General features: G+C 40.5%; 1 protein-coding gene across 3 annotated transcripts in view; it reads right to left on the bottom strand.

Moving 5' to 3' along the window:
• Window positions 1–22,100, bottom strand: part of LOC126268149 (alpha-1,6-mannosyl-glycoprotein 2-beta-N-acetylglucosaminyltransferase) — a 429,035-nt gene that overhangs the window by 34,182 nt on the left and 372,753 nt on the right. For all 3 annotated transcript variants that reach the window (XM_049973686.1, XM_049973688.1, XM_049973687.1), the window contains 3 exons: window positions 18,835–19,080; window positions 3,571–3,812; window positions 73–218 (listed from right to left, as the gene is read on the bottom strand). In XM_049973686.1, the coding sequence (XP_049829643.1) occupies window positions 73–218; window positions 3,571–3,812; window positions 18,835–19,080 (634 nt within the window). The remainder of the gene's footprint in view (window positions 1–72; window positions 219–3,570; window positions 3,813–18,834; window positions 19,081–22,100) is intronic.

Genomic DNA, 22,100 nt, shown 5'->3' with positions numbered 1-22,100 from the left:
CTCTCATAAGTAACTGTTATCTGAAAGTTGTAGTTTAGCTCTTCAGTGCTGACTCTTGTGTGTGCAGCATACCTGTATGATTTCTTGTAACATCCAGCTGATTGAACACCCTGTTTGCTTTCCACCACCAGTGGTGCTTTGTTTGAGTGAATTTTGCTTCTCTGTAGTGGCCATATAAGTCAGGGTATAAAGCATTATTGCACATCATTTCCTTGGCCCTGGTAGGAAATAAATGAACAAATTTTTTAACTTCATAGTGACATGACATCATAATACTTTTTCCATATTGTATGGAAATAAACATTAAGAATTAAATGAATTATTTTTCTCATTTCTTAGTTAACATTTCACCAGGCTATAATTTCACAATACATGTAAGGAAGAAAAATGTTTTGTTAATTCAGTAGAAACTAAATAGAAAAACAGAAAATAGAAAATAAATGTAGATTACTCACAATAAGTCACTCTTAAAACTTTGTGAAGTACAAATGCAACATTAAGAAAATTCAGATGATATAAATCATGTGTTCCTGTCTATAGGAAAATACACACACTGTACTCATTTAATCTATGGGACTGAATAAAAACAAATAATTTAATATGAATATAATAGAGGGAAACATTCCACGTGGGAAAAATATATCTAAAAACAAAGATGATGTGACTTACCAAACGAAAGTGCTGGCAGGTTGATAGACACACAAACAAACACAAACATGTGTGTATGTTTGTGTGCCTATCAACCTGCCAGCACTTTTGTTTGGTAAGTCACATCATCTTTGTTTTTAGATATAAATAATTAAATATGTAACTAACTATGAAAAGGTACGTTGCATGGAGTATTACATATACACTTGCTTCAACATTGTTACTGAATAATGAATGCTACAATTCATTTAAAAGTATATGCCTTTTTCCTGAGAAACTGTTACAAGGAATTTGAATGATTATGTAATTTCTTAGAAGATTAAAGAAGTGGGCAACCCTCATTCTATGTGTTTACCCCTGATAGGCAACTGTTGCAGTGAATGATAAATTGTTCAGATCAGTACTCTAAAATTGTGGTTCGATAAAAAATTAAACCAACATACTCTCCATTCATAAAGTGTCAAAATTCACAAGTGAAACTAAATTATTCCCCTGATTGCCTCGAATAATGTAATATGACTTTCTCGCAAACACACCCAAGAGCTCTCCTGTTATGATAAAACTCTCATTATAACAGCTGTTTTATGACAAGAGCCCCCACAAGACAGGCAACAGTCCCTAAATAAGAACTGAAGCTGCCTGATTGTTTGGGACACTATATGTTTTTTCAGAAGGAGTGAGGTTTAAACACCTGTCTATCCACTGGTATTTATAATTTACATGACATCACCCAAATCATTTGAGATAAAAGCTTCTTCCCCCATCTGAGATCTTAAAATTTAGCCTTTTTCATCAATAAAAAATGGAGAAATCAGTAAAATCTGGAAAATCCTTTTCCACTTACATTTCACAAATATACCTCTACAGGACTACTAGAGATAAACATATTATCAATGTTGGTTCCAGTCTGGTATTTGCATTATCACAGTAATTGAACTGCGATTTTCTCCACTTTGTTCATTGTCATTTTTCCATTTGCATATACTAGCTTAGCACCCACTGCTTCACTCGCATGGACTGTATGGCTTGCAGAGATATGTTTTTTTTTTAATTGAATTTTTATTTGTTCACAAATTGAAAAACTTTCTAAGCTTTTCATGCTAAATAAGGCCATATATGTATGGTCTCTTCCAATGTATTTCTGATCAAAATGTGCTTCTGGTAGCGGAGTCTGAAGTTTTTGTTAAACATAACTTTTGCTTTCTTGTGAAGATATTTCCATAGCAACTTTCACCCACTCACAAATATTTATTTATATTCAACTGAGAAATTAAATACTAATTTTCATAAATTTAGCTTTAAAATTTTTTAATGTAATGAAATATTTCCTTAAAAATTTTCATCCCTTATTGTACTCTCTTAGGGCTTAAATTTCCAGAAACACTGAAACAAATATTTTTTTTTTTATTTTCAACCAAGAATTCAAATACCAGTTTTCAAAGATTTAGCTTTACAAATGCTTTCACAAAAAAATATTTTCACAAAATGTTTCAACCCCCTTAGGGGTTGAATTTCCAAAAACATGACATGCATGTGTCTTAGAAGCCAAATACAAATTTTCATATATTTAGCTTAAAAGATATTTCCATAAAACCTTTCATCCTCCATTTAACCCCCATAAGGTTTGAAATTCCAAAAACAGTGAAATACTTATTTTTTGTTTGTAACAGAGAAGCCAAATTTAAAATTTCGTAGATTTTGCTTTAAAAATGCTTTTGTAATAAAATATTTTCATAAAAAAATCTCGCCTCCTTAGGGGTTTAATTTTCAGAAACACTGAAACACATATTTTTTTAAATTTGTAACCAAGAAGTCAGATACCAATGTTCACAGATGTAGCTCTAAAAATGCTTTAGTAGTTCTTTAATAATGAGATATTTTCAAAAAAGCTTTCACCCACTATTTCACTCCCTTAGAGTTAATTTTCCAAAAATGGTGAAACACAGATTTCTTTATTTCTGACTGAGAAACCAAATACTAATTTTTGTAAGTCTAGCTTCAAACTTGCCTTAATAGTTACTTTTTTAAAATGAAAACTTCATTTCCTATTTCACCTCCTTAGGGTTGAAATTATGAAAAATCCCTTCGTAAACGTTGCCTAAAATATAAGATCCATACCTCCTTCAAATTTCAAGTTTCTGTCCTTAGCGGTTTGGGCTGGGCAACGATGAGTCAGTCAGTCAGTCAGTCAGTCCATTGTCTTTTTGTATATAGAGATTAAGCCAGCAAATGAACTTCCCAGTAAGCTAGGGCTGTTATACTGTAGAACAGTATCAAAATGTAGTGAGTGTTTCAATGCTGTTTAAACCAGAACTCTAGTTTACAAAACACAATAGTTGCAAATTGCAAAATGTTTTAATGTTAGTCAACTAGCATGACCTTACTTAGGGGAACAAAATTACTTTACTTTTTCTCAGCTTGATATCTTCAATATTGTGTGTGTGTGTGTGTGTGTGTGTTTTATTGGTAAACACTTTTCAGATAAACTAAGAACCACAGGCAAAATGTATTTTTTTAAAATAATTGTGAAGGATTTGTCATTACTGTCTGTGTTTATTGCCATGTGACTGACTTTTGTGTAGGGTAAATGCTTAATTTCGAACATAAGACAGTGTTTCATTCACAGAGTAAATGCATTCACATATTTTCATGGGTGTGTAAGGTGGAATTAGGGAATACTTGTAGGAGCAAAAAATAGCGAGTTTAGCTTGTTACACACATGGCCAGTGAGATCAATTTGTGCTCAAGTTATGTAATTTTATATTTGCATAAATATTTTGAAACAACATATCACATAATCTGTTGTAGCTCACACAAAAAGGAATAATTAGACCGTATCTGCTGTTTTCTAATTGTAACAGTACAACAGATACAAGGTAGGAATGAGTGTTAAGATTTGGGGTAAAAATGTACTATACTTACTGCTCTTTCTTTATGTTGCGTGGACAGTCCCCTGGGGATTCTCCTGGGAACTCCTTTGGATGTGTCTGTATGGAAAAAGGGTAGAAAATCTGCATGACTTTGCAAAAGTCTATGCTCTGCACAAGCTCATTAATCTCTTCATCATAGTAATCATGACTGAAGATTAACAGTACAGTATCTATGTCCCTTGCTTGTGCAAGGCTGACAATTAGATGCCTCAGGTAAATAATCCTTGTGTGCACCTGCAACAGAGATGAGAACATTTGGTCATTGTATTTCTAAATGAGCTTTTATTAATGATATGAATATAATAGAGGGAAACATTCCACGTGGGAAAAATATATCTAAAAACAAAGATGATGTGACTTACCAAACAAAAGTGCTGGCAGGTCGATAGACACACAAACAAACACAAACATATACACAAAATTCAAGCTTTTGCAACCAGCGGTTGCTTCTTCAGGAAAGAGGGAAGGAGAGGGAAAGACGAATGGATGTGGGTTTTAAGGGAGAGGGTAAGGAGTCATTCCAATCACGGGAGCGGAAAGACTTACCTGAGGTGGAAAAAAGGACAGGTATACACTCGCACACACACACATATCCATCCGCACATACACAGACACAAGCAGACATTTGTGAAACTCTTTACCTTCACAAATGTCTGCTTGTGTCTGTGTATGTGCTGATGGATATGTGTGTGTGTGCGCGAGTGTATACCTGTCCTCCCCCCCCCCCCCCCCCCCCCCTCAGGTAAGTCTTTCTGCTCTCAGGATTGGAATGACTCCTTACCCTCTCCCTTAAAACCCACATCCTTTCGTCTTTCCCTCTCCTTCCCTCTTTCCTGAAGAAGCAACCGCTGGTTGCAAAAGCTTGAATTTTGTGTGTATGTTTGTGTTTGTTTGTGTGTCTATTGACCTGCCAGCACTTTTGTTTGGTAAGTCACATCATCTTTGTTTTTAGATATAAATGAGTTTTTACACATACAGTTCCACTTGGTCACAATCAAAACTAATATTTTCAATAAAAATAATCTTTCTCATGAGGAATGACTTCTAATATAGGAAATCTTACACATTGTGCTACAGCCACATCAAAGGCATATAGATCAATGGGGCAGATACTCAAGATATCCTCTTTCCTGTCACATGGGTAATTACCACTAAGGATGGGGGGATAGTTATCAATGCTCAGTCAATTTGATATCCATAATGCAATGAAATAAACTATATTAAGGATACAAAAGTGACTCCACTTCTTCACTGGATTTTTAGTTTTTCACAATGATATCTGGATGGCCACTACCTTGTCAAAAGGTTTGAAGTAAACTACCAGCCATACCGTTCTCCAAGACAGACGTGCTCAAGGAAGGGGATTGGGGTATTTTCACGACAATTGCATGTATGGCTAGTGTTGTACATGTTGATGTGTGTTAGATTAGAAAACTGAAAGCTATATAGTGGTGATCACAAACTCTGGATTGACTGCAGTTGGAAATAGTAAAGGTTAGTGGAGTGAAATGGAAATAATAAAGAGACATCTGGTCAGATGGGTGTTGTGAAGTAAGAATGTTACCAGTGTATTATGTAACATAACATTGTTGTGGTTGTGAACAGCAAAATGGGTAACACAGTGGTGTTTACTTTCTTACAAAATGACAGCAACAGCATTGTATAGGTTTGCTTATTCACATCACAAGCTGACAGTACTAAAAAGAGACAATGTCTGAGGAAATTTAGTAATTACTACTACTGGTTGTAGTGAATATGTTGCCCCCAAATCACAGGGTAGAATGGATACTTATCTAAACAACTTGGAAGAATACTCATTAGTGTAAATCCAAGTCAGAGAAAGATTTAGAACAAAATGCAGGGCAGCATATGATGTCCAAGTGATGATGCAAAATCAGATAATAACCTACTACTGAAGATAAGTAGCCAAATTCAGTATTATAAAGAAAGAGGGGTATAGCATTAGGTGGGATGTCAAAAATTCAGGACAGACTATGGTGAAGTGAAAATTCTGCAGATCAATGACCAACAGCATTAAAAATGGCATTACGGGTAGAATTAATAAAGAGGAAAATAAACAAGTAGGGAAAGGCTGCCACAAATACAATGAAAACAAGGGTGGAAAAAGTCATGAATAATGAATGAAATGCTCTAGCTCTGTCAGTGAATGTTGAATAAAGAAAGTTTAAGAATGGAAATGTGATAAATGATGAAATGAACATAACCTATATGATCAAAAGTACCCACTCACTCTAATGTAATATTGGACTGACCACTAGATGTCATTGGAGATGGACCTACCAGTATAAAAGAAGGCAGCAAATATTGTGTCATCAGTAGAGTAGCAGTACCAGCAGAATGGGTCAGTCAGGAAAGCTCAGTGGCTTTTAGCCAACTAAAGCTTCTCTCTGTCCGCTAAAGAGATACAAAGTAGTAGTCAGGCAATAACTTCCTAAAGCCCAAACACCAATACATTGAAAAATCTAAGTCAATACAAAGAAAACTAATAAAAATCAAAGAGTAAAACAGATCATCCATGCACCTTTTGCCACAAAATAATACTGTGTTTCATTGTGCATTCACAGATGTTCTTCTGGTGAGTCCCACACAGCCCCTCCTCCTCCTCCTCCTCCTCCTCCTCCTCCTCCCCCTCCCCCCCTCCCACGTAGAGTGGAGCACTGATAATGTAGGGGCATGGGGTATTTATAGTGTATTGAAGGCATTGCTTGATCTTCTTCAGCCCCCGGTGCTGGCAGTGATGGTGCTACTTCCTCTTGTGGCTCCGAGACAGTGTTATCCACATCCAGTAGTGTGGAAGGTGACATGGCATATTCAGTGTGTACATCCTCTTCAGTTAGTAACATATGTGTGTGTTTGACACGTTCCAGTGAAACCTCTTGGGTCTTGCCATTTTGATCTATATGTATGGTGTGTCCATCTCGGGAGAGAACTCTGCAGGGCTCAGAATATGGGGGCTGCAGCAGCGGCTTGACAGCATCTGTCCATAGCATTACGTGTGTGCATAAAACTAGTTACTGCCCCAGGCCTCAAGACAGCAGATGGGTGACGTCTGGCCATACACTCGCACACCGTTTGCAATACATAAGGCAAATTGGTCTGTGGTGCCCCAGTATGATTGGTGAAGAATTCTGAGGGCAGTCTTCAGGGTTCACCATAAACTAATTCTGCAGTGAATGCTCCTAAATCTGCTTTTAATGCTGTACAAAGGCCCAACATAACCAGTGGCAAAGCTGATGACAAAGACTGCGTATGGCACATTAAAGCAGCTTTTAATGTTCTATGACAGCATTCCACCATTCAGTTGCTTTTTGGGTGGTTAGCCATTGTGTGATGATGGTGGAAACCACGGAGGTTGGCTAATTCTGAGAACAGCATCAGTTCGAATTTATGCCCCTGGTCTGTGGTGACATATAAAGGGCAACTGAAATGTGCGATCCACAATGAAGAAAATACCTGGCCACCATTTCCATGGAAATGTCTGACAATGGAACTGCCTCCACCCATATGGTGAAGCAGTCCACTGCAGTGAGTATTCTTCCAAAGGCAATAGAGGTCCCATGATGTCCAGATGAACATGTGTGAAACATTGTGTCGTAAGTGGGAAGTCTCCTTCCACTTTATGCATATCTCATCCAACCTTGGCCATCTGACAATCTAAGAACTTTTTGTGCAACTACAGCAGTCCTCCTTTATATTGGGCTACATCCATCTGTCCGTCATTAGTTTGATGCTGGTGTTTATTCTCGGATGAGCCAGCCCATGGATGCTGTCAAATAATTGCCATCACAATTTTTTAAGTACAAAAAGTCTGGGTTTTCCCTGTGATAAGGAAATCGGCCATGACATTCTCAGCTCCTTTTATATACTGCAGGTCTGTCATGAATTGGGCAATGAATTCAAGTTGTCTGAATGGGGAGACGAAAATTTAATAGTAATGGGTGACTGGAATTCGAGTGTAGGAAAAGGGAGAGAAGGAAACATAGTAGGTGAATATGGATTGGGGCTAAGAAATCAAAGAGGAAGCCGCCTAGTAGAATTTTGCACAGAGCACAACTTAATCATAGCTAACACTTGGTTTAAGAATCATGAAAGAAGGTTGTATACGTGGAAGAACCCTGGAGATACTAAAAGGTATCAGATAGATTATATAATGGTAAGACAGAGATTTAGGAACCAGGTTTTAAGTTGTAAGACATTTCCAGGGGCAGATGTGGACTCTGACCACAATCTATTGGTTATGACATGTAGATTAAAACTGAAGAAACTGCAAAAATGTGGGGATTTATGGAGATGGGACCTGGATAAACTGAAAGAACCAGAGGTTGTACAGAGTTTCAGGGAGAGCATAAGGGAACAATTGACAGGAATAGGGGAAAGAAATACAGTAGAAGAAGAATGGGTAGCTCTTAGGGATGTAGTAGTGAAGGCAGCAGAGGATAAAGTAGGTACAAAGACGAGGGCTGCTAGAAATCCATGGGTAACAGAAGAAATATTGAATTTAATTGATGAAAGGAGAAAATATAAAAATGCAGCAAATGAAGCAGGCAAAAAGGAATACAAACGTCTCAAAAATGAGATCGACAGGAAGTGCAAAATGGCTAAACAGGGATGGCTAGAGGACAAATGTAAGGATGTAGAAGCTTATCTCACTAGGGGTAAGATAGATACTGCCTACAGGAAAATTAAAGAGACCTTTGGAGAGAAGAGAACCATGTGTATGAATATCAAGAGCTCAGATGGCAGCCCAGTTCTAAGCAAAGAAGGGAAGGCAGAAAGGTGGAAGGAGTATATAGAAGGTTTATACAAGGGCGATGTACTTGAGGACAATATTATGGAAATGGAAGAGGATGTAGATGAAGACGAAATGGGAGATACGATACTACGTGAAGAGTTTGACAGAGCACTGAAAGACCTGAGTCGAATCAATGCCCCCGGAGTAGACAACATTCCATTAGAGCTACTGACGGCCTTGGGACAACCAGTCCTGACAAAACTCTACCAGCTGGTGAGCAAGATGTATGAGACAGGCGAAATACCCTCAGACTTCAAGAAGAATATAATAATTCCAATCCCAAAGAAAGCAGGTGCTGACAGATGTGAAAATTACCGAACTATCAGTTTAATAAGCCACGGCTGCAAAATACTAACGCGAATTCTTTACAGACGAATGAAAAACTGGTAGATGCGGACCTCGGGAAGGATCAGTTTGGATTCCGTCGAAATGTTGGAACACGTGAGGCAATACTGACCTTACGACTTATCTTAGAAGAAAGATTAAGAAAAGGCAAACCTACGTTTCTAGCATTTGTAGACTTAGAGAAAGCTTTTGACAATGTTGACTGGAATACTCTTTCTCAAATTCTAAAGGTGGCAGGGGTAAAATACAGGGAGCGAAAGGCTATTTATAATTTGTACAGAAACCAGATGGCAGTCATAAGAGTCGAGGGGCATGAAAGGGAAGCAGTGGTTGGGAAAGGAGTGAGACAGGGTTGTAGCCTCTCCCCGATGTTATTCAATCTGTATATTGAGCAAGCAGTAAAGGAAACAAAAGAAAAATTTGGAGTAGGTATTAAAATTCATGGAGACGAAGTAAAAACTTTGAGGTTCGCCGATGACATTGTAATTCTGTCAGAGACGGGAAAGGACTTGGAAGAGCAGTTGAACGGAATGGACAGTGTCTTGAAAGGAGGATATAAGATGAACATTAACAAAAGCAAAACGAGGATAATGGAATGTAGTCAAATTAAATCGGGTGATGCTGAGGGAACTAGATTAGGAAATGAGACACTTAAAGTAGTAAAGGAGTTTTGCTATTTAGGAAGTAAAATAACTGATGATGGTCGAAGTAGAGAGGATATAAAATGTAGACTGGCAATGGCAAGGAAAGCGTTTCTGAAGAAGAGAAATTTGTTAACATCGAATATAGATTTATGTATCAGGAAGTCGTTTCTGAAAGTATTTGTTTGGAGTGTAGCCATGTATGGAAGTGAAACATGGACGATAACTAGTTTGGACAAGAAGAGAATAGAAGCTTTCGAAATGTGGTGCTACAGAAGAATACTAAAGATAAGGTGGATAGATCACGTAACTAATGAGGAGGTATTGAATAGGATTGGGGAGAAGAGAAGTTTGTGGCACAACTTGACTAGAAGAAGGGCTCGGTTGGTAGGACATGTTTTGAGGCATCAAGGGATCACAAATTTAGCATTGGAGGGCAGCGTGGAGGGTAAAAATCGTAGAGGGAGACCGAGAGATGAGTACACTAAGCAGATTCAGAAGGATGTAGGTTGCAGTAGGTACTGGGAGATGAAGCAGCTTGCACAGGATAGAGTAGCATGGAGAGCTGCATCAAACCAGTCTCAGGACTGAAGACAATAACAACAACAACAACAAATTGGTATGGTGAGCAGCCATCCATGTTCCTACTGAAGGCAAAAGCTTCCACTTGTGGTCAGAAATGTCTGACAGCTTTATAAACTGCCAGCAATTCCCTATCGTAAGCACCCCATTTAACTTGTGACAATGTAAGTTTATGGGAGGAGAAACCCAGGGGCTGTCAATGGCCTTCAGCATGCTGGTGCAGAGCTTCACCAATGGCTTGCTGGCTAGCATCCACAACAACTGCCAGTCGTGCCTGGGGAACTAGGTGTGCCAACATAATTGCCTGATGTAGAGATGCCTTGGTCTTATTGAATAAGAAAATAAGTATTGTACTTTGACAAACTATGTCTAAGCCTGTTCAAAGCCTGGTTGAAAAAGGAGGGGGGGGAGGAGTAACACATCGTTAAAAAACCTTGGTTCACCTGATCTGGGTGATATTACCTTGTAAGGGTTCCTTGCAAAGATAACAGCGAAGACCTCAATGGCAGTGAAAGCGGAGATGCAGATCATCGGAACGGTGGAACTGGCGGAAGGGGAAAGCTTTATAAAGTGGATAAAGCATGTGTAGAAGTCCAGACACATATGTGTGGTAACCACCAGTACCCTGGCCAGCGTCTGTTCACCATGTGAGGTGCGGCTGAACACTGAGCTCCAGGAACTAATGTCGATATCCCTGTGGAGACACCTCTCATAGTGTGGAGCACTGAAGGGGAGATGTGAATGGCTTCATCATCTGGCTGGTTTGGCATGCACAGGTATACCTGACTAGATGAGTCCTGGCTGGCTGCAATGCAAAACACAGCTGGACCATTTATCATAGTCGTGTCATGTAAAACACTGGTTCTGTATAGAGTAGCGAATGGTGTGCAAGATGCCTGCTGAAACCAAACTGGGAACTTTGTAGTGCTGTTGGAAATGACGGGAGTGGTAGCACTGGGATTACCTCTGCATCAGGATCTGCCCCATCCTGCGACGGGGTGCAGTCGGCAATCTCAGTAGTACCCTCAGGTAGGTGGTGGTGAGGACGCCATCTTTTGAAAGGCGGGATGATATGGAGGCACAATCAATGCCGTTGGATAGCGTATGCATATGGTCATCAAGCTGTCAGATGTGTGCAGTGTTCCATGCCGGAGTGTTGTCACTGTAGTCAGTGAGCCACAGGTTGTTATCAACGAGTTTGACAGTAATGTTCTGGCTGTAGTCTCTGAGATCAAGTATAATGATAAGAGGGTGTGCTGCATTGGTGTTGACCACCCTTGCATTTGGTAGTGATTGGTAGTCACCGTCACTGTTGTTCAGGGCATTTGGGATGATGTTGTCCCAGAGAACCCATGGTAGTTTCAACTGGTTGATTGAAACAGTCGTGGTTTTTCATTATCAAGAATGTCAGATGCATGTGTGCCTCTGTTAAGAATTTTGAAAGGTCTTGTTTATGGTGGCTGCAGTGCTGACTGAACTGTTTTGTCCACCAGCATGAAGTGTTTGTAGTGTGAGAGTGATTTGTGTACAAAGATCCCAGGTGCCAAGTGGGGAACTTAAAGCTCAGTTTGCCCGCTGTGTAAAGCAGAATAGGAGGCAATGTGAGGCAGATCTGACAACATACCTGGTACAGGCAGGAGTGTTTCAGAGCACACCATTCAACGCACTTTGCTGAACATAGGGCACCGTGACAGATGATCCCCAAGTGTTCCCATGTTGACCCCTTCATCAGTTACGATTACAGTGTGAACTGGATCATAAATCAATGGAAACGTCTTACTTGGTCTGACGAATCACATTTCTTGTTACAGCAGGTTGTCGGTCGTGCCCGAATACACTACCAACAGGGGCAGATAGTTGAAATATGCAGCGTGCAACGGATGCACTCCATTTGGGGGCAGTGTTATGTTACGAAGCTTCCTGTGGTAGTAATCGAAGACGTCCTGAGAGCTGTCGACTATAAGTGCGCTTAAAATCAGTTGCGACTTTTGACAGTTCAGTAGGGAACGGGTGGAAGGAAGTAGTGATGGACTAAACTGCGATTTTCCGATATCAGTAATTTCTGTGAATGCTACTTTTGAGTATCTGTTATTCTTAACAGTGATTTGTTGCAGTTAAGAATCGCAGTTAAGGAATTCAGGGCTTGTATCCCTCCGCACTCTACCACTGCTATTTCTGCGACTTCTGTGACTCCTGCGACTTATCACCGCATGAAAAAGTTACACTTGTTCACACAGAAAATTGCATCTCAACAAAACGGTCATTAGTAGCTAAGTATATTTTACATTTGTTCTTCTGTTGGCTTTACTTTTGTATAAAAGCAACAATTGTGAAAATATTAACAGTGTAATTAATATGTAAGTAGCCATACATACCGTAAAAGTTCGTGTTTAGAAAACGAATTCTAACGTATTGTTATGTTCACAGGTATCTGAACTACATTTCAGTCGCTCAGTAACACGATAATCCAAAATATCATTGTGAACAGATATGGAGAAATTGCCACTGCGTCTTCGGACTGTCTTCGTCAGACGAGAGTTTTGTTTCTAAGTGTTTCGATGAACTTAATTATTTAAATGAGATCGTTCTTGGAAATGTAAAACATCCCCCCATTCAGTGGCTTTCATTACAGCAAATATTAGTAATACTACTCTGTCAATTACATTGCTTGTAATTAGTGACAGCAAGAATGTTTAATAATCCTTGTGATTTTGCAGACGCAGTTCCGACTCTGATTACTGGTTGCTGTACGTATCTAACCACATCAAGGTTCTTGAGAGAGAATCGTGAAGATTCAAGACAGCTCTTAGAGGATTCGCAGTTAAAAAGTGCCATAATTATGAAAAATGTCAGAACGAGTGATTGAACTGTATTTAATTGAAGATGTTATGCAATTTTAAAGGAATGATAAATGTTAAATACAGTGAGTGAATAATGAAAATCTCATTTTCCATATGTTAAGCCGTCCTACAGCCGTAAATTTTCCGCCATTTAATTATCCCTCTCCTCACAATCTAGGTATAACACTGACTTGTAACATAGCCCGAGGTCTAGAGCATGCGTTCTCAAATTATTTAAAAGAAACTATACGGTAATAAACTCTTCGCACATCTTATAGCTTTATGATGAATTGCCTATCATTTCGTTAACGATCATCGTTATGGTGTTATTTCGGTATTGGATAAACTACTGCAAGAAATTTTAAAGTTTAAGTGAAAAATAGGGATCACTATGAATTTGCGTTAGGTGTGTATTACGTCATATGTTGCAGCATATGAAATTTAGATAACATGTTAAATTATTCTTTAAACCTCGAAGGGTATCTGTGTCTCCAGTGTCGAGAAAATGGAATGTATGTAAAGGGCTCCGTCACGAACGTACTCACCAGTGGAAAGGCCAGAATGAAATATTTATCAATTCCTCGTATCTCAAAGTAGCTGCGATATCGAAACAAGATTTTGGCAAATGATACCACGCAAAGTGAACAGTATTTTTCCATACGATTAATATGCGAAACTTCTATATCTACCGCTATATTCAAGCAATCACAGATTTTTTTAAAATGAAATAATGCATTTATTTTTATACTGAGAATGGGCGTTCTCATTATTGATATGTATCGCCCACGGTTGCTAGTTTAATAACACACAGGGTTAGGATTCTGCCACAATTTCAACTGCGTTAGAATGTTAGTAAGATGTATACCTGTATAAACTCCGCTGTGTGTAGGCAAAAGATGCAAATGTTAACACAGCAACAGGAGAAGTAAAGTATTACTCAAAGCTAGTTACCGTCCTTCATGAATCCCTGTCTCCTCAATTACATTCATGGTATGGTTGACGACTTGAGACCAGTCCTATGATGAAATATTTACAATGAGTTCTTTTGTCAGCATGTCAACCGTACTGAGAGTAAATTTCTTGTTGGTTTGCCACAGTACTTTTCACTTAGGCCCATATATTCTCATACAGTTTTAAATCAGTATGATACAGTGGATGCCTGACTACACTATGTTGTTTACCGTTAGCCATTTCGACGACCTGTCAGTGTGGAGTTTTTGGCTTGTACAGTACTACAGGTTCCATTAACTTCAGCTTATACAAGCTAGGTTCAACTTTATACGATCGAACATTGTTTGTACATAGAGAAAAAATAGCCGCTTTCCTCCGCTGCAATGTTGGGGCTTCATCCATCACAATCGGGTGGCATTGCGCATTGTCAATTACTATTGTCGAATTCGGAGGAATATTTGCAACAGAACGTTATATTCACAACCGGTGAACGTGTTCTTGGACGAACACTTTTATTACGAATCTCTTGTTCAGACGTACTCCACTGTTATTTATTAATGTAGCGCCAACACGAAACACTCGTTCACATACTGACGATGTAGAACACTTCACTGCCAGAAAATATCAACTTACAACGAGAGTTAATGAACATAGGTGTCCCCTACGCGCGACAACACGTGGTATTGTTTTTCCATGGCGTGGCAACAGTGCCGCATTACCAACGGAACTGCTGGCGGCGTGGTAGGGAAAGCCGGTTAGCCATGGGTGTTACCTGGCCAACGGCGTCATGTCTCCACCCGGTGAGCCAAACGTCAAAAGTCACAACTAATTTTTACGGACTATACGTGGACATTAGTTCGGACAACCTGCATCCCTCCACGCTTAATGTCTCCCTGACGGCGATAGCATCCTTCAGGGACATAAATGTCTGTGTGACAAGGCCACAATTGTGGTGCAGTGGTTTGAGGAACATGACTCGCATTGCTGCCTTGACCATCAAACAAGCCTGGCCTGAGCCCGGTAGAACATTCCTGGCATGTTATCGGCAGCTTCGTAGTCTCAAACTATGGGCGCAAAATTTTTCGGAAATCCATACCATGCAAAATCGCTGCTATATTGAGCTCCAAAAGTGAACTACCACGCTATTAAGAGGAGGTTATAATGTTTCGGGCTCATCACTGTAGTTATGGTGGTGAAACTGCTTCAGTCATCTAACTTACTAACCGACTAAATCGGTTCATAGTTGATTGTTCGTGGTTCACGATTCCAGTTGCAAGTTGCCTATCTGAAGGCTTCCATGACCAATGAAGTTTTGGTTTTTAATATTTCATACAATTATTGACCGAATTTAAAGATTTTAAATGCTGTGATAATCTACTCATAAGAGCTATGATCTTGTTAGATTTATACAGCAACGTAAGTATTTTATTTAGAAACTGTGTCTATGACTCGAGGCAGTGTAGCTCATTACGTGCGTATCACCCCGACTATACCCATTCAGTATTTTGAAACACTCAGTGACTTCAAACACGATTTCAAACCTTTTCTAAACTTTTTCTCGCTTACGTGCTTAACATCAACTATTTAACACATTAACTTATTTTTAAAGTAGACATCTAGAGCTGTTTTATATACAGGATTTCGATTCTTTAAAGAACTGCGGGTTTATTGGTTTATAATGGTCCTGACGACATATACGAGTGTCATTCAATAATTAAAGAGACAAATTGATCTGAAGAAAAAAAACCTTTAGTAGGGCAAGTTTGATACTTTTATGGCTTTAAGTTGGCATCACTGGAATGAGCCCTGATCAGCTGATGTACCAACATTGTTTTATTTATAAATCCTCAAAAATACATTTTAAGATGGCGAGTCCGCTCGAAAATCCACATTGTTGAAAAACGTTCTGTTTCTCGTTTTTTACTTGCTGAATGCGAGAAACCAGTGAATATATACTGTAGAATGTCTAAAGTTTATGGTGAACGTTGTATGAATCGTGCAAATTTTTACAAGTGGGTAGAGCAATTCAAAAATGGTCCCGACTCAGTGACTGACGAACACCGTTCTGGCCGACTGCTTGCAGTTTCAACTCCCTCACTTGGAAGTGGAATTGATGACAGTATAAGTGCCGACCGCCGTGTGACTGTGGAAATGATAGTTGATAGCGTTCAAGTTAATACTGACACAGTTCATAACATTATCTGTAACAAGCTGAAGTACCGCAAAACACGTGCAAGATGGGTCCCAAAGGAGTTGACGAGGCTACACGAGGAAACAAGGTTGAGAGTATGCGCAGAACTAAAGGAAGGTTATGAAAGAGAAGGTGCACACTCCCTCAACAAAATTTTAACTTGTGATGAAACTTGGGTTCACTATTATGAGCCAGAATCAAAACGACAAAGCATGGAGTGGAAGCACACCAACTCACCTGTCAAGAAACAATTCAAAACCCAACCATCAGCATGAAAAGTCATGTTGTCGGTGTTTTGGGATGCTGAAGGTCCGGTTGTTTGCGATTATCTCGAAGAGCAGTGTACAGTGAATAGCCAGTACCACTCGGATTTGCTTTTAAACAAGGTGAAGCCAGTCATGAGAGAGAGAAGTGGATCTCAGAGGAGGTGTGACAGCGCACGTCCTCATATTGCTCAACTAACCGGCGAAACCATCGACAAAATGAGCTGGGAAGTATTGCCTCATCCCCCTTACTTTCCTGATTTAGCACTTAGTGATTTACATTTGTTTGGTGCACTGAAGGAGGCATTACGTGGGAAGAGGTTCCAGGACAACATGGACGTGAAAAAGTTTGTGGGAAATTCGTTCAAACATCAAGATAAAGTGTTCTTTGGAGCCGGAATAAAAAAGATTCTAGCCCGATGGAACAGATGCATAAATGTTCAAGGGGATTATGTTGAAAAGTAGAAAAAGTAGTTTTGTAAAAATAAACGCTTTTTTCTCAAGACCAATTTGTCTCTTTAATTATTGAATCACCCTCGTAAAAATAGGAATATAATCTCAATCATGACGAGGTGCGTGTGCGTGTGTGTGTGTGTGTGTGTGTGTGTGTGTGCGTGCGCGTGTGTGTGTGTGTGTGTGTGTGTGTGTGTGTGTGTGTGTGTGTGTGTGTTAGCAGTTTATGAGGCAGCCCGCCTCGGCTATACACGGGTAGCACCAAGTATCTATGGGAGGAGGACTTTAATGCATGGTGTATGGTGAGGAGCGAGATAATACATGACACTATCAGTTATGTCACCCTTCGCTTTCGGAAGGAGTTTCCAAACAGCGAGTTAAAGCCTGATGTACTCAAGCCACAGCAATTCTCACCTCAAGATCTTCTCTGGATTCTTTACACCCCATAGTCTTTTAGCCGTTCCAGTGTCTTGGCAAAGAGTCAAATGTTTCCTAGGCATTTTTATTTCTAAACAAAATGAAATCACATAAGTAGCCACCCAAATCACTAAGCAAATTCAATAAATTCGTTTTTTTCTAATCAAGAAGTCAAGTATAAATAAAACTTATCGGAAGGAGAAAAGTAGTTTCGTTAGTTTTTCAGCGCACAAAGCAAAATCAGTAAATACTTATATCGTACGAATGTAAGTTCAACGTTAGGTCTTATTCGTAAAGACAAGATTGTGGCGCTTTATTCTGTCCCTGATATATGCGTCCGAAAGTAGTTCTGTCACTGAGATAAAAAATAATCGAACAGAACACCGATTGGTAGTTTGGTGCACTACACCGTGATGACCACGACACTGGGGTAAACATCGAACTTCTAAGCGGAACATTCTCCTAAAACTTTAAATTCAAGTATCTTTTTCCCGTGATCCGATTCTGATGGACTAAAGCTTGTAAGTTGCACCTAGCTAAGCTCAAATTATCTGTGCATACATACAAAATTTTTAAAAATAGTTTTATTGTATTCTGTTGCACTCCTTACATCATCCACAATTAGTTATTGGCAAATCTGTTCAGTGTACAGATGGGACTGTTTTACAGTTTTATTATTAGTATAGGTATAGAGTTACTACAGTTTAATTTTTCGAAAACAATGAGTTAATGGGCTGTTAAAGTTCAAAATTTAAATTGCTGCACCAACAGATTTAATGTCAGAAGTATGTTATGAGTATCAGAAAGAGCTACTGAGAAAATTTCTTTGTTTAACAACCAGTTTTCACAGCCCATCATCAGGCTTACATAGTTTAATATTACATTAGCAGTTTCATTCTAACATAAACTTTCAGTTATTTCCATATTAAATTGGGCTATATTCTTTTTCTCCTGCATTAACATTCTAACATTTTGTCGACCACCTAAGCCCTAGGTATCAGCAGCTTTCTAAAGCCGTTAAGTCTTATTTTCGTGTCACAGAGAGGTAGTCACGTATTTTTTCTATTTTCTTTCCTCAACCATTTCGAAAATAATTTGAATTTGCGATGAGTTTTGCTATTTGGGGAGAAAAATAACTGATGATGGTCGAAGTAGAGAGGTTATAAAATGTAGAGTGGGAATGGCAAGGAAAGCGTTCCTGAAGAAGAGGAATTTGTTAACATCGAGTATAGATTTAAGTGTCAGGAAGTCATTTCTGAAAGTATTTGTATGGAGTGTAGCCATGTGTGGAAGTGAAACATGGACGATAAACAGTTTGGACAGGAAGAGAATAGAAGCTTTCGAAATGTGGTGCTACAGAAGAATGCTGAAGATTAGATGGGTAGATCACATAACTAATGAGGAGGTACTGAATAGAATAGGGGAGAAGAGGAGTTTGTGGCAACAACTTGACAAGAAGAAGGGACCGGTTGGTAGGGCATGTTCTGAGGCATCAAGGGATCACAAATTTAGCATTGGAGGGCAGCGTGGAGGGTAAAAATCGTATAGGGAGACCAAGAGAGGAATACATTAAGCAGATTCAGAAGGATGTAGGTTGCAGTAAGTACTGGGAGATGAAGAAACTTGCACAGGATAGAGTAGCATGGAGAGCTGCATCAAACCAGTCTCAGGACTGAAGACCACAACAACAACAAGATGATTCATGATGATGATAACGAAGATAAGAAGAAGGACCGGACTCATCCAGTCTGCTGACTTGCCTGCACGACAATGATGAGCGTGTCATTCTGAACGGGCCCGAACACCTCCTCGTTGTGGATGGTCTGCATCTCGTTGTAGCGCTCGATGCTGCGCCGGATGTCGGAGATGTTGGGCCTGGGGACAGGCAGGCCCGCCGCCGCCGCCCCCGCGCTGCCGTTCGCTGCAGTGCCTGCCGCCGCCGCCGCCGCCCCCGCCGCCCCCGTCGCGTTGCGCCGCGGCTTGGGCGTCAGGAACTTGTGCAGCACCTGCGAACCCACACACCTGCCGTTCAGCTCGAGGGCGCAGCACAAAAGGAGATGGCAACAGCTGGCGCATCGCACCAGTCACGCACTCCGGAAACAATTGTTGCACGTCTGTCTGTGCTGGGTGCTTAAAAAACACTGGACGACAATGGGGCTGCATGTCCACAGCCATATTACGTTAGCACAAGACTTTCGAAAAATACGGGAGGCGCTTCAATAACTAATGCGACACATTTTTTTTTTTCTCTGCCAGTTTGGTTGAAAAATGCAGAATTTATTCTGAGACATCGTGGAATATTGCCAGTAAAGTCGCTACAGTTTCATGAAGTTCCTCTGTACGCAGCCTTCAAAATGGCGTCTGTAACGGAGGAGTGTTCCAAGCAGAGAGCTGTCACTGAATTGAATTGACGGAATACCAGAGCATCGCAGATATTCGTAGGTCTGTCATTATCGCAACCTGTATGATATCCCGCCTGCCCGCCGATCGCACACAGCTGTGACTCCTGCAGTGTTGGAGCGTGCGGACAGTCTCATTCGAGGTTATCGACGGATCACAATCAAGCACGTCACTGATCAACTGGACGTCTGGCAAGTCTGTGCACCTTAGAAGACCTCACAAAAGTTCACTGGAGTGATCTTGCTGACTCACCCTACAGCCAGCACTCGCACATTCCGACTTCCATTTGTTTGTACCAGTGAAGGATGTTCTCTGCAGAAACCAGTATGTGGATGATGATGATGATGATGATGACAGACTCAATGCTCTTTCCTTTATCGATGGCACCTTAAATGGTGATAAATATCGAAAATCCTTTGAGGACAAATTCCCGTATTGCCTGCAGACTTGCGACAAAGTGTCGTTTCAAGCCGGCCGGAGTGGCCGAGTGGTTCTAGGCGCTTCAGTCTGGAACCGCGCGACCGCTACGGTCGCAGGTTCGAATCCTGCCGCGGGCATGGATGTATGTGATGTCCTTAGGTTAGTTAGGTTTAAGTAGTTCTAAGTTCTAGGGGACTGATGACCTCAGAAGTTAAGTCCCATAGTGCTCAGAGCCATTTGAACCATATTTTGTCGTTTCAACCTGGTGGTTGTCTAGCACTTTTTTCTGTAGCAGCACGCAAAGTACTAGATCGCGTGTACAATCGGCAATCGACCGGAAGAGGCGGTCTTATATCTAGACCTATAATATCGCCAGATCTTACTTCACCTGACTATTGTTTGGTGGGTTAGTTGAGGAGCAAAGTTTTTGAAGCGCAGACAATACACGATAACATGATTCGGCGTTAACACTAATGCAACAGTTTACATCGGAAATATTTGTCAATTGTGTCGAATCACCCATGTGCGGATAAATATATGCACCAAAGTGGATGGCGACATTTTTTAGTACTTACTGTGAAGCAATCCTAACAAACAATTACCCCGTTGGCGAGAAGTAGAGACACACCTCACGACAGCATCCCGTCGGTTTCAGATGAGAGGACACACCTCAAGCAAATTTATTTTTCTTTTTCTTGAGATAATAACCGTTTTTGAACACGACTGTGTTACATGTCGATTAAGCACCATACGTCCAACGACAAAAGTGTTACATACAAAAATTATGCATTTTCCCGTGGAATGCGAATCTACAATACAAAAAAAGGATGTTTCTGTTTAAGAATTCAAGGCTTCTTCCCCGCCCCACCTCATGGGGTTGGGGCACGTGGGAGGGGGGGAGAGGGAAGGGGGGGGGGGGGGCGGGAATCAACAGTGATATCATCAGACGGCATTTTAAAAAATACTGAACAAGCATATTTCCGTACTGTAATCCGATGTGTAGTTATAAATATTTTTGTTATCTCAAAGAGCTCACTCTACATATTTGCACGATTTGCAGAGGGGACTACATTAACAACAGCTGCTCTCCAACTTCCACGCAGGCAGATATCGTTGTACGAAATTATGTCATATCTGTTCGAACAACTCTGGTGTATTTTGAATAATGTCGCTGGCGGTGAGACCCTCTTCAGTCTCAGCAGGTATTTCTTGCAGAAGACTTTTCATAGAAAGAAATTAGTCATGGTTATATTTGGTGAACAAGTCCTCTCGTTCCTATTCAGATTTCAGTGAATATGCAGGTGTTCACGAGAAACAAGTGCAAATTGAACTGCGAGGAAGGAAAGAAGAAAGGAAGGAAGATTAGAGTTTAATGTTCCTTCAAATTGAGCTTCAGCACCATCAAGTTGGAATTCCGTACTTGGACGAAGGTCAAGTGGGATATCTCCCCACAAGATGGGGAGCATTTGTCTAAGTAAACGCAGCATACACTGTTGCAGTTAATGGGGAGAAATACATAAGGACCCGTGAACAATGATTGGTAGTGACCGCCGATAAGTGTACTGCAAATCTACACTGAGGTGCCAAAAGTCATAGAAGGCCTTCTAACATCGTGTCGGACCTCCTTTTGCCTGGCATAGCGCAGTAAGTCGACGTGGCATGGACTCAGCAACTCGTTGGAAGTCTCCTGAGCTATGCTGCTTCTGCAACAGTGCGTGATGGCGGAAGTGTAGCCGGTGCACGACTCATGCCGGGAGGATCTTAGCGGCCAAATCATTTGCTCGAATTTTCCAGAATTTTCTTCAAACCAATCGCGAACAATTGTGACCCGGTTAGACGACATCGTTGTTCGGGAACATGAAGCCCTCGAATGGCTGCAAATGGTCTCCAAGTAACCGAAAATAGCTATTTCCAGTCAGTGATCGGTTAGTTGGACCAGAGGACCCAGTCTATTCCATGTGAACGCAGCCTGCACCACTATGGAGTCACCACCAGCGTGCACAGTATCTTGTTGACAACTTGAGTCCACTGCTTCGTGGTGTCTGGGCCACTCGAACCCTACCATCGGCTCTTACCAACTGAAATCGGACTCATATGGCCAGGACACAATTTTCCAGTCATGGTCCAATTGATATGGTCACGGGCCCAGGAGAGGCGCTGCAAGAGATGTGCTGTTAGCAAAGGCACTCGCGTCGGTCGTCTGCTG

This window comes from Schistocerca gregaria, chromosome 4 (genome assembly GCF_023897955.1).
Source record: "Schistocerca gregaria isolate iqSchGreg1 chromosome 4, iqSchGreg1.2, whole genome shotgun sequence".
Lineage (NCBI taxonomy): Eukaryota > Metazoa > Arthropoda > Insecta > Orthoptera > Acrididae > Schistocerca > Schistocerca gregaria.
Note: the sequence above shows the minus strand (reverse complement) of the source record. Positions and strands in the feature narration are given on the sequence as shown.